General features: G+C 47.9%; 1 protein-coding gene across 2 annotated transcripts in view; it reads right to left on the bottom strand.

The window, feature by feature from the left end:
• MAEL (maelstrom spermatogenic transposon silencer) overlaps nucleotides 1–23,576 on the bottom strand; it is a 1,256,240-nt gene that overhangs the window by 406,027 nt on the left and 826,637 nt on the right. For both annotated transcript variants that reach the window (XM_085621107.1, XM_085621108.1), the window contains one exon: nucleotides 9,930–9,984. In XM_085621107.1, coding sequence (XP_085477233.1) covers nucleotides 9,930–9,984 — 55 coding nt within the window. The remainder of the gene's footprint in view (nucleotides 1–9,929; nucleotides 9,985–23,576) is intronic.

The raw sequence follows: 23,576 nt of genomic DNA, 5'->3' as shown, positions 1-23,576 counted from the left end.
TCCTTCCGGAGGAAGACATTGACGTTCCGGAGGTCCAAGATAGGGCGTAGGCCCCCTTTGCCCTTCTTGGGAACCAGAAAGTAGTGGGAATAACAACCACGACCTACTTCTGGGCTCGGAACGCGCTCGACGGCCCCCTTGGCCAAGAGGGCCGAAACGTCCTCGTGGAGAAGATTCAAATGATCCCCCGAGATACGGTGGTGCTGCGGTGGCATGGCTGGAGGGGTCGTTTCGAAGGGGAGGGAGTAGCCCCTTCGGACGATTTGCAGCACCCACCTGTCCGACGCGATGGAACGCCAGTGGAGCAGGTGATGGCGAACTCTGCCGCCCAGTGGCGTGGAATGGGCCTGAAAGCTCGGACTAGGAAGGCTTTGAGGCGGATGCTGCCGGGGTGGATGTGGACTGACCGCGTCGTCCTCCAGTACCGCCTCGGCGGAAACCACGTCTGCGACCGCGTGCAGGCTGGTTCTGCGGCTGGTGGCTAGGCGGACGTGAGGAGGTGCCCTTTCCTTGGCCACGAAAGGAGCGAAAAGCGAAAGTTTGTGGCCGCGGGGCCGAGAGGCCCAAGGACGTGGCCGTAGCCCGGGAGTCCTTGAAGCGAGCCAGCACACTGTCCGCTTTCTCACCAAAAAGGCGAGCGCCATGAAAAGGCATGTCCATGAGGGTGCTCTGGACATCCCCTGAAAAAGACGTGGACCGCAGCCAGGCGTGACGTCGAAGCGCCACCGTGGTATAAATCGCCCTACCCAGCGAGTCCGTAGTGTCGAGTCCACATCGGATTGCATGGCGCGCTGCATCTCTCCCATCGGCCAGGGCCGAGGAAAGCCGCGCCCGGGCCTCCTTCGGGCACAGTGGCAGCACGTCCTCCACCACATCCCACAGAGTGGGAATAACGGTCCAAGAGACAGGCGGTGTTCAAAGACCGCAGGCCCAAACTGAGCGAGGAGAACAGCTTCTTACCAAACTGTTCCAGTCTCTTGGAATCCCGGTCCAGAGGAGCGGACGGGAAGGAGGATTGGGAGGTAGAGGCCTGGATAACCAGACTCTTGTGGGTGGGGTGTTGGGACAGAAAACTGGGGTTGCCCGGAGTAGGGCGGTGGCGCCTGGCAACGTTCCTATCCACAAGAGGGACTGTTGAGGGCTTGGACCAGGTGCCCTGCAGAACGTCAGTGAGGGCCTCATTGAATTGCAGCAGAGGCTCAGTGGAGCATGCGGCAGACTGAAGCACCTCAGTGAGGATGTTAGTCCTCACAGCCACGGCAGGCAGCTCAAGCCCAAGGGCCGCGGCCGCCTTGCGCAGCACCACAGAAAAAGCTGCACCCTCCTCCAAAGCCACAGTCGGAGGAGAGATGAATCCAGTGTCCGGTGAGGTATTCAAACCACTGGCCTCCTCCAGTTCACCTGCCCAGTCCTGTGCAAGTTGGCCCTGAAGGGCCATAGGGTCGTCAGACCCCTCCAAGTCGCCCCCGTCATCCGATTCCTGGTAAACAGGAGGAATGATCGGAGCCGGTCGATAGACAATGTGTGTCTCTAGTGGCGTCGGGCGGCGCCGCATCGGCGTCGGGACCGGACAGAGGCTGAACCGGGGATCGACATCGACCGGAGCCGGCGTCGGGGATGGTATCGGTGGAGGAGGCATAACGAGGTTGACCGGCGTCGACGGGGGCCCAGGCTTGGGCCCCTTGGGGACCTGCGGCGCCGGGGCCAGAGCCTCCAACGGCGCCGGAGCCGGAGGCACGCGAGGTCGCCCAGTCGAGTCCGCGGGGCCCGAAGGCGCACCAGCGGGCGTCGACAGCAGGGCCAGGCTCCTCATGGCCGAGAGGAAGGCACTGACCTCCGCCGGCGTCGCGTCAGTCCCAGGGACCGTCGGGTATGGGGACTTGCGCGGCTCCTGCGGAGCCGCGGGGGTGGAACCACCCGGACCCTCGGCCGAGTCGCGCGACCGGCGAGGGGAGTCCGAAGAGCGGTGTCGCCTCTTGGACTTCTTGGAGTGCTTCGACTTACCCGAAGACTTGGAGCCAGACGATCGATGATGACGTCGGCTGCGGCTCCGCGACCGATCCTTGGACCTCCTCCTGGACCGGGATCGAGAGGGGCGCGGAGCCGAGTGGCGAAGCTCAAGGAGCTTACGGGACCGCTCCCGTCTAGCCTTCGAGGTCAGGGCCTTGCAGTCCGAACACGACTCCGCGTCGTGGTCGAGGCCCAAACAGTAAAGGCACCGGCGGTGATGATCTGTAACCGAGATCAAGCGGTTGCAGTCAGCACAGGCTTTAAAACCAGGCATCCTACCGGCACCGGAGTCGAGACAAGATCAAAAAGGATCAAAAAACTTAGTCAAAAAAGTCTAAAAGGGGTAGCTCTCCCGGATCTGCGCTTACTGGCGCGGAAAAAACTGACGTCAGCGCGCGAGGGCGGCGTCTACGTACTCCGACGACGTCATTCCGGCGCACGACGCCGAAGCCGCAGACGACGCCTAGCGACACGCAAGGGGTATTGCTGACGAGGAATATGCTACTTACCAGTATGCATCTGTTCTTGGCATGTAGAGCTGCAGAGTCACACACTGAGGATAAGATCGCCATCTGGTGTTGGGCTCGGATGATTGCAGGTTGTTGTCGTCTTCGGAAGAAGCCTTTGGTCACGAGGTTGGTGACTCCTCCCCTGGACAACAGTGCGCATGGGCATCCACTCCATCGTCAGATTGTTTTTTCGCCATGAAGGGAAAAGATGGAGTGTATAGGAATGAAAGAAGGATGTCCATGTGTAATGTCTAAGTAAGACAGATGCTGGAACAGATACAGGTCCCGGAGAGGCGGGCGGGCGTGTGTGACTCTGCAGCTCTACATGCCAAGAACAGATGCATACTGGTAAGTAGCATATTCCGTTCGAGGCATATGAGCTGCAGATCACACACTGAGGATAGATTGTATAGCAGTGCTTCCCCTTAGCGGTGGTCGCCTGTATCCGTTGCTGCAGTTTGAAATAAAGTTTTTAGGACAGCCTGGCCCACTGAGGCCTGTTGTTTGGCTTGCACATCAACACAGTAGTGTTTAGTGAAGGTATGCGTGGTAGACCACGTGGCTGCCTTGCAAATGTCTTCTAGGGGAATGTTACCTAAGAAGGCCATAGAAGCCCCTATTTTACGCGTGGAGTGCGCCCTAGGGGGAACTGTAAGTGTACGTTTAGCCTTTTGGTAGCATATTTGGATGCATTTAACTATCCACCAGGCTATACCGGATTTGGAGATGGGATTGACTTTATGTGGTGGTGCGAAAACAACAAAGAGTTGTTTTGTCTTTCGAAAAGGTTTCGTCCTGTCGATGTAATAAAGCAAGGCTCTTTTGACATCTAAGGTGTGTAGGGCCCTTTCAGCTACGGAGTCTGGGTTTGGGAAAAAGACTGGTAGCTCTACTGATTGGTTAAGGTGGAAAGGGGAAATCACTTTTGGGAGAAATTTAGGGTTTGTCCTAAGAACCACTTTGTTACGGTGTAGTTGTAAGAAAGGTTCCTCTAGTGTAAGGGCTTGTATTTCACTTACTCTTCGTAGGGAAGTGATTGCGATAAGGAAAGCTACCTTCCATGTTAGGAATTGTAATTCACATTTGTGCATAGGTTCAAATGGTGGACCCATAAGTCTTGTTAGAACCACATTGAGATTCCACACTGGGGAAGGTGGTAATCTTGGGGGAAGAATTCTTTTGAGACCTTCCATAAACGCTTTGATGGCTGGTACCTTAAAAAGGGACAGGTGTTGCCTATTTTGCAAGTAGGCTGCTAAGGCTGCTAGGTGTAAACGTATAGAGGAATACGCTAGATTGCATCTTTGCAAGTGTAGTAGATAGCAAATGATGTTTTGGATGGAAGCATCCAATGGATGTATGTCGTTATTAGCGCAGTAGATGGCAAATCGTTTCCATTTCGCGGCATAACACGCTCTAGTAATAGGTCGTCTGGCTTCCTTTATGATATTCATACAGTCTGGAGGGAGATTGAGGTATCCGAACTCTAAGACCTCAGGAGCCAGATCGCTAGGTTCAGTGTTTGAGGATCTGAGTGTCTGATTTCTCCATGGTTCTGGGTTAATAGATCCGGGGAGAGGCGTAGCTTTTGATGTGGAACTAAAGATAGTTCCAGAAGTGTGGTGAACCACGGTTGACGTGCCCAAGTGGGAGCTACTAGTATTAGTGTTAGCGACTGTTGTTTCAGTTTGCGTACCACAAATGGAACTAGTGGGAGAGGCGGAAAAGCGTATGCAAATCTGCCTGACCAGTTCATCCATAGGGCATTGCCCTTCGACTGTGGGTGTGGAAACCTGGCGGCGAAGGTTGGGCATTTTGTGTTTTCGGGAGTGGCGAACAGGTCTATGTCTGGTTGTCCCCATTTTTGGAAGAAGGGGAGTAGAACCTTGGGGTGTAATTCCCATTCGTGGATCTGCTGTGTGTGGCGACTCAGGAGGTCGGCCACCTGATTGTGGATCCCTGGGAGATGTTCTGCTAACAGGTAGATGTTTTGGGGAATTGCCCATCTCTAGATTTGCTGTGCCAGTTGGGACAGTTGGAGAGAATGTGTCCCTCCCTGTTTCTGTATATAATACATTGTCGTCATGTTGTCTGTGCGTATGAGGACAGTTTTGTTCTTCAGGTGTACCTGAAAGGATTTTAGTGCTAGGAACACTGCTAAGAGTTCCAGGTGGTTGATGTGGAGCAGTTTTTGTTGACTGGTCCATCTGCCCTGAGTGGTATGGTGAAGGAGGTGGGCTCCCCACCCTGTGAGAGATGCGTCGGTAGTTAGCACAACTTGTGGAAGAGGCTCTAAGAACAGTCGCCCTTTGGACAGGTTGATGGTGTTCCACCATTTCAGTGAGCGAAGTGAGCGACTGTCCACCAACACCAGATCGGCAAGTTGTCCGTGAGCTTGGTTCCACTGTTGTGCTAGACATTCCTGTAAGGGACGCATTTGAAGTCGTGCGTGTGGGACTATGGAGATGCATGACGCCATCATGCCTAGGAGCTGCACGAACACTCTTGCTGGAAGAGATGGATGAGTTTGAAATTGAGAGATAAGATTTTGTATACTGGCTATCCTGGCAGTGCTGGGATAAGCAATGGCTTTGGATGTATCTATGTTTGCTCCTAGATACTGATGTAAGTGGGAAGGTTGTAGGTGGGATTTGGGGTAGTTGATAGTGAATCCCAAATCGTGGAGAGTTTGAATCGTGCGATGAGTGTGGAGAACGCATTTTTGGTGTGTATTGGCTTTTATGAGCCAATCGTCCAGATAGGGGAAGACATGGATCTGTTGTCTTCTGAGGTGCGCTGCCACGACTGCTAGGCAATGGTGAACACTCTGGGTGCTGTTGTTACTCCGAATGGGAGAACTGTAAATTGATAGTGTTGCCCATCTACCACAAATCGTAGATATTTTCTGTGAGCGGGATGCATAGGGATGTGAAAGTATGCGTCCTTGAGGTCTAATGTGGCAAGGAAGTCTCCCTGTTGTATAAGTGGGAGGACTTGTTGGAGGGTGGTCATATGAAAATGATCCGAATGTATATACTGGTTTAGTAGTCTGAGATCCAGTATGGGCCTTAGTGTTTTGTCCTTTTTGGGAATGAGGAAGTCTAGAGAATATACCCCTGTTCACTGATGTTGAAGAGACTGGTTCTATCGCATGTTTTTGTAACAGGGATTGAACTTCTTGTTTGAGGAGAGAGAGATGATGCGAGGACATTGGACGTTGTTTGGGCGGTATGTTTGGGGGGATTGTATGAGTTCGAGGCAGTAGCCAGACTGGATAATTTGTCTTACCCACTTGTCTGTGGTGATGGAAGTCCAGACAGGTAGGAATTGTTGGAGCCGCCCCCCGACCGGAGTGGAATGGTCTGGGGGGAGTGGTGGCAAGTCACTGTTTAGTGGCTGGGGAGGTGCGGGTGTTATTGTTGTTGCCCCGCCCTCGACCTTTGTTATTGTTTCCCCGATAACCTCCTCGGAAATATCCTCTGTTAGGGGATGTTTGCACCCGAATTTTTAAAGGTGGATGTGGTCTCAGTTCCCGTGTTTTTGGAGCCTCCTCTATAAAAGGAGCGACGAAAGGAACCCCGGGTTTAAGGAGACTGCAGTGCTCCCATAGACTTGGCAGTTTCAATATCCTTTTTCATTTTCTCCAATGCAGTATCTACTGCAAGGCCAAATAACTGCTCTTGGTTGAAAGGTTGAGCCAGGATTGCGGTTTGAACCTCCGGTTTAAAACCGGAAATACGGAGCCAGGCATGTCGTCTGAGTAAGACGATAGTATTGACCGCCCTAGAAGCAGTGTCTGCCGCATCTAAGGCGCATTTAATGGAGGCATTAGATATTAATTTGCCTTCTTGGATGAGGTCAGAGGCCTGGGACTTAAAGAGTAAAGAAAACACTTGTACAAGTCATGTGAAATCAGTTTCAAATACAATAGCACTATTTCAGTACATATATTTCAGTACATATAAGAAGTACACATTCTGCAAGTTGTTAATGATGCACAGAATATAAATCCACAAACAATTACAGTAAAACACCAGCACTGTTTTTGCTGTGGCTTGAGATCAGGGGGGATGAGCACAGTCATTCTTTAAATAAAAATACCCTGTACTACGAAAGCCTGTATATTCTTGAAGAACTGACTGATATGATTGATGCAGCTTGTCTTCAAGTACAACGTAAAGACTACACTGCAAACTGATTTTGCGGCCTACTGGATAGCCTAATGTTAAATGTCTAATGTCTTAGCATAGATGGAAAACGACAGAGGCTTAAATGCTTAAACGTGTTCCTGTCTTTCTTGATCTTTTTCAAGGACGAAGAAATAAGGAGCTAGGAGTGTCATTGTAAAGGATGTTAGTAATGATTTGGCTGCAGAGAAACAGTGGATGCCTGTGCTAGAAATCATATCACACTCTGCTGCAATCTCCGCGTTTTCCTTTCTGATCTGGAAGATGGTGGTGGTACTCCATTTCTTAGCAAGAGGAAGCAATTGTGTCTGAACAAAGTGTAAGCATTGGTGATGCACCATTTAGTAGCCACGCCTATGGCCACAACTTTGCCAGCTCCGTCAATACAATAGTCTTTCTTGCAAAGGGGCAGAACCTCCATGGTACCTTGCATGAGTGCTCTTTTCCAAACGCTATGGAAACTCAAGTCCGGTGGCACACAGCCCTTGATATAGCGAAAGTCTTGCGGAGGCTGCTTTTTATTTGTGATCAAATAGAGGAATAATACAATGCGTTGTCACTAGAGTTTTCTGATTTACTGGGGTAGTTTCAAGAACTGTGTCAAGCATAACCAGGTAATGAACTGTTCATGACCGTGTTTTCCTATTCTATGGCCATTGTCACCTCTTTCTAAATAGCTGCCAAAGGATTGACATCATGGTAGGGGGGAGGTCTCCTTGGGTGGTGATGGCTTAATGAAGTACTAGTCAAGTGGTTCTTCTGGGTCATATCCAGCGGTTTCTTGGCGCTTAGGCAGAGACGAATGCAAAACAATCACAGTGGGAAACAATTAATTGTAGGCCAGGGCAAAGAGCCATGTTTTAAGAGATTTCCTGAACTTGGGATAAGAGGGGGTTAGGTGCAGTTTGGGGGGTGAGGGGAGTTCCAAAATTGTGGAGCTAGAGTCGAGAATCTTAGACTGCCGTGTTTTTTTCCTTTTGAATGGGTAGGGGGTCAGTAGGTTCATATTGGAGGAGCGAAGCTCATGTGAGGGGACATATCGCTGAATTTTGGTGGCGATGAAAACTGGTCCGTGGGATGAAAGGGCTTTATGGATCGTGCAGCCAAGTTTAAAGAGACAGCGATGAGTCACGGGGAGCCAGTGGAGACTTCAGCAATGGTTTCATGTGGTGGGATTTAGGCTGGCCATAAACAAGCCTTGCGGCTTGGTTCTGCACCAGTTGTAGCCGGCGAGATTGGTAGGCCGGAATACAAAGAGTTGGCTTAATCGATGCGAGATATATAACAAGGGCAAGAATGACTTGGATCAGCACCTTTGTGGACAGAAATCTGCTAATTTTTCGAATTCTTCGCAAATGGAAGAAGCAGGCGTAGACCACAGAGTTTATCTGAGCCTTCATGGTAAGATCACTGCTAATTATGATCCCTAGACTCTTAACCGAGCTGGCTAGAGAGGGGGGACATCCTAGTGATTGCGGCCAAAAGTTGGAATTCCAAGGGTTGGCTGAGGCCCCAGTGAGAACTCGCTTGTTTTTATCGGGATTGAGCTTGAGCTGATTCAAGTTCATCCAATAGCTAATAAAATTCATGGTGGATTGAAAGTTCTCCATTGAAGAGGGAGATGAGTCGATGGTGAAGACTAGCTGGAGGCAGTCAGCGTAGTTAAAAGTGACTACTTCTCTCTTACGGAGGGCCAAGATCAGAGGAAAGATGTACAAGTTGAAGAGGAGAGGGGGGAGAGAGGAGCCCTGTGAGACTCCACAGGACAATCTTCTCTGAGGTGAATTTGACAAAGCAAACCGCTTGATAGCGGTCGCCAAGGAAAGAAGAGATCCACTTAAGAGGGAGTCCCTGGATCCCGGCACTTTTGACCCGGTCGACCAGTAAGTCGTGGTCGACTGTGTCGAAAGCCGCCGACAGATCCAGGAGCACTAGGGCCTTCAAGATGTTGTGATCTGCCCCCTTCCTAAGTTCGTCGAGAACTGCCCGGACGATAGACTCAGTTGAGTGTTCGGGTCTGAAGCCCGCTTGATGCGAGTCAAGGTAGTGGGTGCGCTCTACAAAAGTGCTCCGGCAGTTGGTGACATGGGCCTCCAGGATTTTGCCCAGGAAAGGTAATAGCGATATGGGGCGGAGGTTACTGAGTGTAAGAGGGTCAGAGCCTGGTTTTTTCAGGATAATCACAACTTCTGCGCTCTTAAAGAGGTTGGGGACAATACCCTCGGTGAGGGATTTGTTAAGCGATAGGGGGGGGCGGGGGGGGAGGGGGTTCGGGGAAATGAAAGAAGGATTTCTGAGTGATGTGAGGGGGGACAGCTGTCCGCAAGGGAGCTAGAGCGGACCTTTTTGAGATGGGAGAAAAAGACCTCCTCAGTGATAGGTGGTATTCGATCAAGGTGATTGGGATTAAGGTGTAGGCAGCCGGAATCTGGAGGTGGGGGTGGCCTTGGAAATGCTAGCTTTGATGATGGCGATTTTATCAGTAAAGTAAGTGTTAAGGGAGTCGCATAGGAGTTGTGAGGAGATGGGTTTAACAGTGACACGGTCAGGCTTAACAAGTTCATCCACGATGGAGAAAATGTCTTTAGCTTTGTTCGTGGATTCTAAGATTTTTGAAGAGAAGTATTCAGATTTGGCTTTGAGGATGGCATTTTTATAGTCTTTCAGGGCCATTGTGAAGGTTACCTTTTTCAAAGGGCAGTAGTCCTGTCTCCACTTGCGTTCTAATTGACGTAGGGCTAGTTTTTTTTCCTTCAAGTCGTTGGTAAACCAACGTTGGGCGTCTATGTATCATATATACTTGCTTGATGCCCTTTGGTTCAGTTCTGCCTACACGTTCGAGATTTGAATCCATGTGTCCTGTCTCAGTCTCATAGGTGGAGCACCAAATTTCAATTTCAAATCAAAAGGAGGAAAAAAAATCTAAGCTAGAGGCTGCGTGCTGATGCATTGTAAGCTTTGAATACATGGTCACAAGTCATTCTTGAACAACTTATTTTAGTTGAAAAATCATCTCCCTCATACTCTGGGGCATGAAGAGCAACAGACTATTACTGGAAGGTAGTGAAAACTATTATATTTGCATACATTACTTTATTTTTAGTCTAAGGTTACAGTTTGGATCAACAGTTTACATAATTTCTATAATAACATTAGAATATTCAGCTACTTTTAATTTGTGCTCTTTTAAAAAACATTAGGTTACATACATCCACATTCTTACCTGCATTTGCAGCAAGCCAATTCAAGCACCAGTTCACACGATTCCATTCACTAGACTGAAAGGCACAAGACACAAACAAATGATTGTTTAATCAGATTTCCCAGCACCTCAGACAAGGAACTTTGCCTGGAATTTAGCAACATATCTTACACCTGCAAATATGAGCAGACCAATTCCCAAAGCATTCTTGCCCTATAAATCAAGTCAATTTTCCACCACCAGAGCTACAACTCCATGAGTGAAATCACACAATACTAAAAAAAACATATGTATGTATAATCATAAACCCTATCAAAACATTGCACAATGTCGGGTTTACCAACCACAGCCATGTTCCACAGCAACCCAGGTAGTTAAACCAGCACAATGAATCATGGATATGGTGTAATTCTGTGGTCATCTTTAAGGGTAAAGAGACCAACAAAATATCAGAACAAGACATCAATCAGAATCATGAGATGCTGCTAAATCGGTTCAAACTGGCCAACAGCTGACAAATATTCTCAAGTTTTGTCAAGGCAAAATTTCAACATATATGATAGATGGCTGGCAATGAAATGGATTGATTAATATAGAACCTCAATACTACCTTTGAAAGTATAGTAGTAGTAGTATAGTATAAATATTTATAAAGCGCTCAAGACTGCGACCCTACGGGTATCCACGCACTCAGACAAAACAGGATATTTTAATACTGAGGAGGGCAAATCAGGGGACATCATGCTGCTGGAAAGAGCCAGGTCTTAAGGCTCCTTCTGAATTCCATCAACGGCTGCGTCTGTCTAAGCTCATGTGGGAGCCCGTTCCAGATTCGGGCTCCAACCACACTGAAGGCCCTCCCACCCAGCCTTTCCCGTTTAAACCAGGGCTGTGCCAGCAGGCTGGCATTGGATGACGGCAGCTGCCTTACGGGGGAGTACCTTGAGAATCTTTCCTGGAGAGGGACCGGGCCCATCCCATGGATTGCCTTATGAACCAGGCAGAGGGACTTGAAGAGGACCCTCTCTCTAACAAGCAACCAATGTAATTCTCGTAGTGCCACAGTAGAGGAAGAGTCGAACTTACGGTTAAGTGCCAACTTCGCTGCAGCTGACTGGACTCTCTGTAGCCCCTGCAGAATGTATTGGGGGGCTCCTAGATACAGCGAGTTACAGTGATCCAATCTGCTTAGCACTGTGCTCCTAACGACCGCACTACGAGAATCGGCAGGCAGCAATGGAAGAATACGGCGTAGGAGTCGCAATAGTCCAAAGCAAGTGCTGGATGTTTTATTTCGCCTGTGAGTCCAACTGGAGATTGCTATCGAATAAGACCCCGAGATTCCGTACTGTGCCGACTGGGACCAGTGGGGCCGCGTCCGGAGCAAGCCTAATGTCCACTGGTAGATGTTGAATCTGCCTTGTCGGCGCATAGTACAGCAGCTCGGTTTTGTCTCCATTGAACTGCAGACAGTTTTTCTGCAGCTAGTCGGTAGTCTGCCTCATGCAGCTTTGAAACTGCTCCAGAGGGACTGCCTGTTTACCTTCCAGGGAAAAGGCCAGTTGTGTGTCATCTGCGTAATTAATCAGCTCCACCCCGAACGCCTTGATGATAGAAAATAGCGGCTGCAGATATATGTTGAACAGGATGGGGCTGATACTGGAACCTTGTGGGACTCCAAAGTCTACGGGGGTGTTTTCTGAGGAAAAGGGACCCAGAGTCACCATTTGGTGTCTCCCCGCTAGATAGGAGCGGAGACACTGTAGTGCCTGACCTCCCACACCAAACTCCTTCAGCCACCCCAGCAGGATTTTATGACTCACTGTGTCGAATGCGGCTGACAAATCCAGGAGCACCAGAACAGCGGTGCTCCCGGTGTCAGCCCACACACGCATCGAGTCCAGCGTGGTGACTAAGGCTGTCTCTGTTCCGTGACAGGGGCGGAAGCCAAACTGATCCTTGTCCAGCAGGTTAGTCTCTAAGTAGCCCGAAAGGGACCGACTCACAACCTTCTCTAAGATTTTGATAGGGAAAGGAAGGAGAGAGATAGGCAGGAAACTAGCGGGAACAGTTGGATCCAGAGTTGGTTTTTTAATGAAGGGAGACACAACTGCCTGTTTGCAGCTATCTGGAACCCGGCTCTCTTTCAGCGACTGGTTGCAGATCTGACACAGCCAGGGGGAAGGTCTGATGGCCATATTGCTTCCAAGCCCTCTGGGGCAGGGGGTCAAGGGGGGAGCCAGAAGAGATGCTATGTGCCGTGATAACAAACGACGCTTCCGTGAAGAGCGAGAAAAGTGGTCAAAGAACAAGACCTGCCTAATCTCTCATGGGCCATCTCCTTGTCTGAGTCCTCGGCCACTGTATCAGTGCCCCTAAAGAGATCGGTTATCTTTGTCACCTTATCCTTAAAATAGATGGCAATCTCATCACACAACCTTTTTGATGGCACAACTTTATTTTCAAGGCAGCTTGGGGCCGATAAGGATTTAACGATTTTAAACAATTCCCTAGCCCCATTTGGGGCTTGCACTATGGAGTCAGCATAAAAACTAGCTTTGCGCTCCATGATGAGCTGCTTGTACCTGCTCTGTGCAGATCTCAATGCCGTTTTGTCCCTGGTGAGGAATCCCTTCCTCCACTTTCTTTCGGCCTGCCTGCAGAGCTGTCTTGACAGTCGCAGATCATCATCGTACCAAGGTGCCGATGGTTTGCTCCTAACTCTTCTCTTTTTTATCAGAATTAGAAGGTCCAGCTCGTTAGTGTCGAACTTGTGGTAAGCGTTATAATTCGCCTCCACCGACCTGGAGGCCTGAAAAACGTTAACTGTGGGAGGGGTTAGCAGAGAGCCCATTTTAGCCAGTTTGGTCCAGTTTCTGCCTTCTCTAAACAATGCTGTAGTTTTAGCTTGAGTTAAAGTATCTACTAACTGAATGCAGTAATGGTCTGTCCAGATTTGTGGCAAGACGTTTATAAGTTCGGCCTCGGCCTTGCTGGCAAAAGGAAGATCCAGAATATGACCTCCTTGATGAGTGGGAGAGGTAACTAATTGATGAAGTCCGAGGCCGTTGCAGGTAGACGTCAAGTCCCGCAACTGGCTCTTTGTGCTGACATTCTCCCACCAATTAAAGTCACCTACGACAATCATTTTAGAATGTTTAAGTACCAGATTAATAATAGTGTTCAGGAGGGTTGCAGTGGGGTGTTACCCCATGGAGGGCGGTAACAGAGCAGGCCTGTAAGTAGAATGCCTCTATCGCCATGTAGCGAAAAAACCATTGCTTCAATTCCCTCCAGCTCGTCAGTTTGTAACAAGATGGCCCGGAGTTCCTCCCTGTAGATTAATCGCACCCCTCCTCCCTTGCCCCCCTGTCTGGGTTTGTGTAAAAATTTAAAACCCTCGGGGCAGGCAGAGCCAACCTCCACTACTGCATCTGCCCTTATCCAGGTTTCTGAGAGAAAAAGCGCATCCAGCGACAGATCTTCTATTAGAAGTGCAATTTCGGTGTGGTGCTTGACTAAAGACCTACAATTCAACAACCCGCAATTAAGAGTACTCAACTCCCTCATGCGCCTGTTTCCTGCCCTCGCTCCCAAGTTAGCAAATCTCTTAATAAGCTTGGTCTGGGTAGTTGTGGTATAGTCCATCCTGCACCCTAGCTCTAGAAGCTGTGATCTAGAGTACGGGAGACGTACCTTAGTGCCAATAGCGGCGTCGTGAGTCGTCCTGCGCTCGTCCGAGGCGCAGACGGGCTTGCCTCTGGCGCGCCCGCTGCGCGCTTGCATAGTGGCAAGTTTTATATCCGGTCCCCCCGTGGTTCAAGCGCCCCTACCAATATGGCGCCTACTACGCGCCTCCGAGCCCGTCCAAAGATGGTGCCCGTACAGCAAGGAGTCGAAGGAGGTCCTGCTCGAGTAGCAGGTGAGAGCAAGTGATTTTATAGTGCGGGTATGCGGGTTAGTGAAACAAATACAGAACAACCTAAAAAGACAATAAAAACGGACAGGGTCGAACGTCAAAACGAGACTCAAAAGACCAAAGTCCAACAGCACAGTACAGTTGACGGCAGTAAAAAATATTAAAACAATTCAGCACAAACAGCAGCGACCCCTGAAACAGACCCCTGAAAGGTAGACAGAAAGCATCCTTTGAAAGGAAGATTAGACGCACCCTCATGACAATTAGTAATGCACGCTGAAAGAATAGCTACAAGGAAGAATACTTCCTAGACAGATGCTGTAGATAGGCTAAAACATTCCTAAATCCTTCCTAGAGAGATGCTGTAGATAGACTAAAAACTAAGGCATTCCTTGGTCATAACGTGGAAAGGTGTTTTTGAGGGGCATGCTCTGTAAACATTAATGGGTGTAAGGTGTACCTAAATTGACTCGGACTGCAGCCCCAATTTGGTCAACTAGAGGATATGGGAGTATCACTTCTTGATACTTGGTGGGACTGAGGTATGTCTGGATGTACCAGATGTAGAATCTCTTCCAAGTGATGTTGCAGGAAGCTCTGGTGGATAGACTATTAGCTTCTTTTAGAAAGTCCGATCAGTCTTGAGAGATGTAGGTGGCCATAGTGTACGCATTCAACAGCCGGATGTAAAGTTAAACAATGGGTGGTTTGATGCAGGATCAGTTCCCAAAACGTGCGGCGATCCAGTCTGCATGGCAGACATCTGTGTGGTTGCTTCAACAGGTGTAGGAGAGCAGTAAACCACTATTAACATGACCACTGTAGAGCTCCCAGGGTAATCATGGCTATAGAGTAGGTCAACGTGATGACTGACTAGATCAGGAAAGTAAAAAAAAAAAAAGAAAAAGGCAAATAAACTTCCCTAGACTGCGCTCTGAAGAGTGAACTCGCTTCTTTTCTGGATGGTCACACTTGTTGATCTTGTGTTTTATACATCTACACATACTTTTTTCTGTTAAAAGCTCTACTCACAGAAGACACCGTGCTCATTTAGTACATTTTCCAGGCTTTGTTGTATAGCAGTGATTTTCAGATTGAATGAGCTTCCTGTAAATGGTCTATGGATTCACTGTCCGCTTTTTCAAGTAAATACACTGTTGTAATATTCTTCTGAACTAGCAAATATTTTGATTTGATTGTAAGTCAGGATTTCAAAGGTAGATGGACTGATTAAAGTTACAAAACGACTAATATAATATTTTCTTCAGCAACCAGGTCACCTAAACTTTAAAATAGCGCATACGCACTCCACCTCACATTAGGAAGGAGTCTGCCACAATTGTCTTCAGTGGAATTTCCTGGTGAAAAGGAACTCCAACGTTGTTGAGGTCTGGATCACTGCCAAAGAAAAAATAAGCTTGTCTTCCCTGCTGTCAGAGTACTGTAATCACCGATGAGCAAGGTACTTCAAGTTAAGTGTGAACATTATTCCCAGCAGGGGAAAAATATGACACTCCATCACCTGTGTTATCCTTTCAAAAGCACAAGACATAAGATAGTCTCTCATTAGAAGTATAATGTCCTGCTTCCACAATGTTAAACCTGGCAGATCCTGAATGAAGCATACTGGGGTTCATGTTAACCTCGGTTGACTGACAAAGAAGCCTAGACAGTGTGATGAGCCAGTAATCAAAACCTGGATAAACACATTTTTTTCCTTCCCTAGCGTGCACCCTATAATAACTGTGCACTTTGCCGAAATAACGTTTTTTATGATTGAAAATGTTCAATCAAATGCCATAAAAGCACATTAAGAACAAAAAATACATTGATTCCATTAAATATATACAGGATTTTAAAAAATAGGATTTTTAAAAAATGGTTAATCCAGCACAATCGATAAGGGCGCACCATTGTCCTTGGATGGAAACAGAGAAATGCATTATATAGCTCGTTCATACAAACCCCGACTTACCAGTTTACCGGGACAATAGTTTGAGAATGGCCCTGCGGGTACACCACATATTGAGTAGAAAACGTGAGATGGAATAAACAATAGGCAGATGCAGACTTGTTTTACAAATCCTGTACGCTTCAGAGCAGCGACGACTCCGCAGGTTTCTGCATATTTTAATTAACCAGCGTTTTCTAGCCTTCGAGTACCCCTTGCAAAAGAATAACACATGTAATTCGGTTTCATCGGGGTAATTATATGCCGGACAGCCCCTATTTGGAGTTCCCTCCCATTTTCGGGTGAAAGTACATAGCGGGAGGACTCCATGCCTACACTGAACATGGAGTTTTTTGGCTAATAGAGGCTGTATATCATCCAGGACCGATTCTAATTTATATCTATTTTTTATTGCCAGGAAATCCACTGTCAAACGGCCAGTGGTGGATCTTTGTTCGAGCTCGATGAGCTTGACCTCTCTGTAGCTCTCCATCAGGGTCTTTCTTGCTGTTACTAAAGACGTAGCCTCCGCATTGTACCAGAGGTCGCCCCTCCCCAGGCCCTCACAGGTGTTCCTAATGCTGGTCAGCCAAAGTATCCTCCCTGAGCCACACATGCCCATGATGTCAATCAGTTTGTCCCTATAGGCAGCTAGCTCCGGGGTGCTCCAGAGACTGCGCCAGTAGAGGAGGAGCCGGAGGGCCACCTCTTCGGCTATTGGCCTAACCCCAAGATCTAAGCGGAGGGGTGTTAATGGAGTACTATTGGGGAGGCTCAAAAATTGTCTGGTGAAGGTTCTCTATTCGGGCTAGGGGGCTCACTACACAGTGGCCCCATAGTTCTGCTCCATAGAGGGCAGCAGGCCTGGCCTGCACCGTATAAATTTCTACTACTGGGCTAAGTGTTTTTATCGAGCAGTTCCTATATAATTTTAGGATACCCCCCATTGTTTGTTTAGGTTTCAGCCCTGCTTTGCTTATTTGGGCACCCCAGTCCAATTTCTCAGTCAAAGTCAGACCCAAATAGTCACAAATGTTTACTCGTTTGAGGGGTCTGCCAACCAAGCAAGGGTTAGGACGAGTGAATCTACCTACGTTAAAGGCCATATACTTCATTTTTTGAAGGTTAATCTCCAGTCCCTGAAGTTTGCAGAAGTCGCTAAAGTTGTTAAGGGTCCTCTGAAACCCCATCGGGGATTTTGCAAGGAGAAGCGTATCGTCCGCAAACATCAGGGCCAGGATCTTTCGCTGGGCTAACCTGGGGGCGTCTATGTTTTCCCCACCACTCAGGAAATCTATTAACCCATTGATGTAGAGGGAAAAGAGTAGGTGCCAGGGCGCAGCCCTGTCGGATCCCTCTTTCCACGGGCAAGGGGGCTGAAAGTTCTCCATTCTTTCTATATCTGACGCGAGCGTAATTGCCCTCATGGAGACGTTCTATCTGTTGGCACAAGTACTCTGGTACTCCCATGTCTCTTATGATTGCCCATAGATTTTCCCTCGGGACCAGATCGAAGGAAGATTTGAGATCTACAAAAATAAGGAAAAGACTGCCTTCCTCAATGGTAATGGTTTTCCAATGGATCAACTGTAACCTAAATAGTTGGTTGATCGTAGTGGTACTAGCCTGAAACCCAGCTTGGAGGGGCGTTAAAATATTGTGCTCATCCATCCAGGTTTGTAAGCACCCCAGTAAGATTCGTCGATAAGACTGATCGGGCGGTAATTAACAGGCAAGAGCGGGGAGCCCTTTTTAAAGATTGGTATTATTTTGGCTCCCGCCCAGGTATTGGGGATTGCCATACCTTGTAATAGGGCATTAAACAGCGTAGCCAGGTAAGGTGCCCATATGGTGGGTTCTGATCGGTAGAGATCACCAGGGATTCTATACAAACCTGCCGCTTTTGCAGGTAGGATCTTCCCTAGTGCATAAGTGGTTTCTCTTACCGAAATTAAGGGGGCAGCATCCTGGTTTGGGCCTGAAAAGACTGGGGCCCTGGCTTTTCTATCTTCCGCACCCATATCCCTTCTATAAAGGGTTTCAAAGCGTGCCCTCCATCCAGATTCATCGATGTTCGGTTCATTAGCCGATTTGCCAGCCTTAGAATCATTTAAGATGTTCCAGAAAGAACTCAGATCGTGGGTGTTTAGTGCGATTCTGAGGTCTTCCCATTTTTGGGCTTTCCAATGTAGTTTGGCTTTAGTTATGACATTTTTGTATGCAGATCTAACTCTTGATTCTGTCGTTGTCGCTACTTTTGATGGCAATTATTAATTGGGTTTTAGCAGCTCGGCAATTGGCGTTGAACCATTTATGTTTAGGCATTTTAGACACACTCTGCTTTTTATTTTGGTAAAAAACAAATGGCCAAGATGGCAACTAACTCATGATGGTTTTCTGATATCTTGGAGAGAGAGTTTGGTGTTCCGAGGTTGTGTAATTGAAGAGTGGTTAAAATGTAAGGGACTGCTTGCTGATGGAAAGTTTGGCCAATTTGTCTTGTGATTGGGAGATTTCGGCCCAGCGAACTCTTCTCCCGTCATTGATCTGAGTCAGGTTTTGCACTGGTATCTGGGGGGGCATCATGGGTCGTGTTAGTACATGGAGAAACTATTTCTAAAATAAGAGCATTATGGTCGCTATCATGGCGCGGGGTAATTTAAAAAATCTAACACATTGTGCCAAGACTGCGGGTCTAGCATTATATAATCAATAATTGAAGTGTGGCCTGATCTGTTATAGGTGTAGTTTCCCGGGCTATCTGATCTGGTGCGTCCATTGCATGCTCTCAAGGAATAGTTCAGTGTTAGAGCTTGGATCTGAAGTGCTAGTGGAGTCCAGGCCCTTACTGGCGGGATATTGGAGTCCGGAATTTGCCAGTATTGGTCCTCCTCCTCTATTTGTCCCCAGACAATCCTTCGAGCGGCTCAAATTGACTGTTAAAATCGACACCAATTAATATACCGCAGTGTGATGGAAAGGTGGGAAGAAGGATGTTAAGTAGTTCCAGGGTAGAGAACTTGGCCCGAGGGGTCGGGCGTGAATAAAGATTTATAAGCAAAATGCTTTGATTTGTCCGAGTTGTTAAAAGTACACAGAGGATGTCCCGGGAAAAACTTTATGTGTTTGACCTCACAGCCTAAGTGGACAACAACCCATGTTGATAATCCACCTGAGGGTCTACCTTTCCCGGCGTGTGTCGCTGGGATATTAAAAACGGCAAACCCCTGCCCGCTCAAATCGCCTCTGAACCAAGTTTCCTGGAACATGCAGATTTCATTTTGTAATTCAGGGTTGTCCAGTTTAGATGATAATCCTGCTGTATTCCAGGAAAGTATTTTCAGATTTGGGGTATGCCCTAAAACAGCATTTAGGGGAGTGTCAAGAGTTATGCTGTCTAGGACAGATTTTTCTTGGTGGGGGGGGGGGGGGGGGGGGGGGGGGGGAGATGGGTGTTGGAGTTTGGTTTGGGTGAGTTTCTATTTGCAAGGGATAGTTTACCAACACTTGTTGTAGTTTTATAAGAGTGCATGGCTGCAAGGGGTTCATCTTTATTCAGAGTGCCTTCGTCATCCTGGTTCGGTTTCTCTCTAAATAAATTACTTTTCCCTACCTCTGGGGAATACTCTATGGCCTTATGAGATGGTTGGAGGTCACTCCCCTGGACAATTCAGTCTATCTTGATAGTGCACTTACAGGGTTGAATTTTATCTAGAGTGGGGGCCACCACTTCCATTAGTCAGTCGACTGCCTCAAGAGGACTGAACCTGTTGTTCACTGGGATATTCAAATATGGCGGAGTTATTCGGGCCTGCAAGGAAGTAAGGGGTTGTATGTTCGGATTCGTTGTCCACTTCGGGTAGTAAGCACCTCTGATCTGTTGAGAGTACAGCGGCGGGGGATAGAAATAGCCTAGGGGCAATAGGTTGACAGAACTCCCCAATCTAGCTAGATGGCGGTCTAAAAGATAATTAACAATCCCCCTATTCTTGAAACTAAGGAGGACACAATCACCTGCGATATCTTTCGGTCTCCAACCTACCCATCACACCCTACGGATCATAATGATTTTGTTTATGTCTCTTGTGTGGAACTGTTTGTTGTTAATTAGCCAGTGGTTGCATTTATTCTTCAGCTCAACATAGGTTTCTCTAGTACCTTTCTTTAGTTCTGGAACTCCCGTTAAGATGACAACATAAGGAATTGACGCTGGGGGTAGATTGATACATGGCAGGACAGTCCCTACCTGTTGGAGTCCCTCCTCTTGCCTGCTTGTGGATCTGCCCCTTGTGCCTCTGGGGGACCTTTCTGAAGACCCTACAACCCCTACAGCATTAATCCTTTCCTTTTGTGCTCCCTGCCTAGGCTCCTTGGCCGGTATAACATTGCATGTCTTCACCCATTTAGGCCTGCAATGTTGTCTGCCCTGCTTCTCCAGATTAAAATGAGTTGTTTTATTGGGGGGGGGGGGGGCTGTGATGGCTTCTGGAGTTTGGGGCCCGGGTCCTGAGTGTGACAGTGTGTTAACTGGTATATTTTCTTTCAAAATCACCTCGGTCCTATTGACCCAGCGTTGTACTAATTTTGCCAGTTTGTCAACCCGATCCCATAGGTTCTTCAATTCATCCCTCACTATGGTCCTAACTTGGACCTGAAAGTCTACAACCATGTCAGTGACCCATACTGGCTGTTCTAAGCCTTCATTCATTGTGGGGCTATAGTCATTGGCCCTTGTGGTAATCAGGCTCTTTGGGGCCGGAGTTTTTTTATTTGGGCCCTTTTGGAATGACAACTCTGGCTTTCCCTTTTTATGAGCGGGCCCCCCCAGGGTGTGTAACGTACATCCTACTTTGTTGATGGTCCTGCGTCACTTGAGGCGAGTGTCTTATCCATGGTAAGGCGCGATTCGGTTAGTTCAAGAGGACTTAAGGGTGCAGCAAGGTTAGGTGTAACTGAAAGCCGCCTTTACGTTAGTTCGATCTCATTAGCGACTACACCGATGGCTCTCTGGAGCATGCGATCTATTGATGTCTGTTGTATGGACGAGGCTGGCTGTAATGGGGCAACGTTTGGCTTTCCCACCCCGGCTCGCCTTCCCATAATTGCTATAGACTCAATTTAGTCACCAAATAGGAGTAAACAGAGGGCCTTAAGTCACTAAACTTGATAAATGCTTGCAGGCTTCCTCACCCGGGGTCAGACCAGTTCTTCTTCGAAGACTTAGAGGGGTGGCCCAGCCCAGCCTCTGACAGGCGCGGACGGGCCCGCCCTTGGCTGGGTGTGGCCCGGGTACACCCGCGCGCATCCCGCACTGTGGGAGGTGGCCGAGCCTTTTGACCTCTCCCCATGGCGCGAGTGCAGCGTCGCTGTCGCAGAGGCTGCTGGGGGATAGAGTTCTGCCGTTGCCCTCACGGCACGATTTGCAACGTGCTGGCCATTTCCCTCACGGCGCGGTCTGGAGTATGCTGGCCGTTTCCCTCACAGCATGTGCTGAAGAGCCGTTCCCCTCACAGCAGGAAATTGTCACTTTCCATAGCAGGGCTGTGCATTCGTAGTCATTGTCCACCAAAAAACAAAGGAGCTTCAACGCTACTCTCTATCTGGATGTGGAAAAAGGCATTCTGAAGATCTATAGCATACATACAGTATCATTCATAGCCTCATGGTAGAGCTGCTAAATGACTAGTATGCCACCTTACCCATTTGTTTGTTTTTCGAAACTGGTCTTTTTGGGTGCTTTATTAAACTAAAACAAAAGAAAAAAAGCACAAAAGCATTCCATTTACTTTATAGGAATATGAAAAATTCTCCACAACTTTCTTCTTGAGACGGATGTTGACTAGCTGGTAATCCATGATGGAGGTAGAGGGTGGACCTTGGAATGTATTGTCAACTGAAGTGGCATGGATGTGAAAGAACAGCTATTCAACACAATATCCTCCACAACTTTCTTTTTTTTCTCTTGCCACTGAAAGCTGTGCTACAATACTTTCTCCTACTAGAATGGCCAACAGAAAAGGAGGAAGGCCGCAGTAAACTACTTACCACAAGACCAGCTAGAGTTTTTCCTACTGCCTCAGATGGTCCTTGACCTCTCTAAATGACATAGGGTGATTCTGGTAATGCTAGGGACACGCAGGTCTGAACCCACAGAAGTAAATATTGGCATTCATGTGCTCGAATGCTTCCATTAACTTTTTTCAAGACTAACTGAATTTAGGGTCTCCGCCTCAGATTTAATGTGGGAATAGCAGCACACGTAATGAACTACCCTATTTTCATCTAAGATATTGGGTATATCTGTGGTAGAAGGAGCACCTTCTCGCTCTCCTGAACTGTCAGACACATACCACGAGCCTTCTACTTCCTGCTGTGAATGCAGATTTTATTTGAGCCCTTCAGGATTCTACAGGGGTAACATCATACATAGTGGGTATGTGTTATGCAGATGAATCACGCAAACATGAAAAGCGCGGCAAGTGAGTCCTGTTCTGCTTGTTTCCTGCCACAATAGGGGCATTTCACAAACAAGCATTTGTAATGTAATAGGTCTCGCATTTACGCGAGTTTGAGCTATTGACATTGCAAATAATGTCTTATTTTTGTTGTTAAAACATAAATTAAAGGCATTATCATTTACAATGCCAAGAGCTTAAACTCGGCTAAATGCGAGACCTATTGCATGCAGCCTACATAGAGAAAAAGTAGAGTGCGCATGACTGGTTTTGTCGGCTCCAGAGGGCCGACCAAACAGTCAGGGTACTCAGAGTGGTGAAAGACACACTCCTCCCTGGCCTGCCCCCAACCAGGCATACCCTCCCGCCGTCCCTCAACCAGGCATACCCTGCCTTCTGCTTTCTCGCAGTGTGAGAAGCAGAAACAAAATGTCATTTAGAATACCATTTTATGTTTCTGCTTCTCGCACTGCGAGAAAGCAGTAGGGCAACGCTCCACCGCCCTAATGGAAGAGCCGCACCCTGTGTCCTGAGCATCTCAGCTTTCAGCTTCAGTCATAAGTGCTCTCTAAGATGCTTTGTTTCTCTTCTTATGCATTTTTTGTTGTTCCAATGTTCCATCCAACCACAACAGGCAGACTCTCTTTCTTGGTCTTGCTCCAATTCCCAGTACACCAGAAGTAAAATACTCTGCTCATGCCAGTGCAGGGTGAGCAGTGTGCTTGTCAGGGTGCAGCATATTCAACCTAGGCAGACTGACATTGCCAATGCTTGCTTTTTAGTTGGTGTATCATTTCAACTTTCCAGGGAGTGCTTCCACAGGGAATACCTTGCAACTGAAAAGTAGACTCAATCATGCTTCTTGCCTCATCCAATTTATTTTTTTATCTCCTATATGCCTTACTTACAGAAACAAATTATTTTTTCACTGGCAATGCCAATACGTCAACCTTTATTGTGACAAACAGTATTTGTGCATCCAATGCATGTAAACCAAATACCCGAGTGCCTGTGTTTACATGTGCTGGCACAACAAAGTCAGACATCAAAACTTTTACCTGGGCCGACAGATCGCCGAGACTCGGGTACAATACGACCACCTGCCCTCCGCAACAGAAAAGATTGGTGATTCCCATTATTCGCCTCTACTACCTGATGGCGCAAGTGAGATATGTGGTGGAGCAGCTCCAAGTGAAAACTGACAAACCATGGGGCTTTATAGATTAGAATATGTCTGCCCGACCATTAGCTGAAGTTCTCCAAGCTCTGTCGGTCACAACACTGTCAATCTTTACCTGTTCTTGGTTACAAGGGTCACCCTGGAGGCCTAGGACTATCGGTCT

The sequence above is a fragment of the Triturus cristatus genome, chromosome 8 (genome assembly GCF_964204655.1).
Source record: "Triturus cristatus chromosome 8, aTriCri1.1, whole genome shotgun sequence".
NCBI classification, from domain to species: Eukaryota; Metazoa; Chordata; class Amphibia; order Caudata; family Salamandridae; genus Triturus; species Triturus cristatus.
The sequence above is the reverse complement of the archived record's forward strand: the minus strand, read 5'-3'. Positions and strand labels throughout refer to the sequence as shown.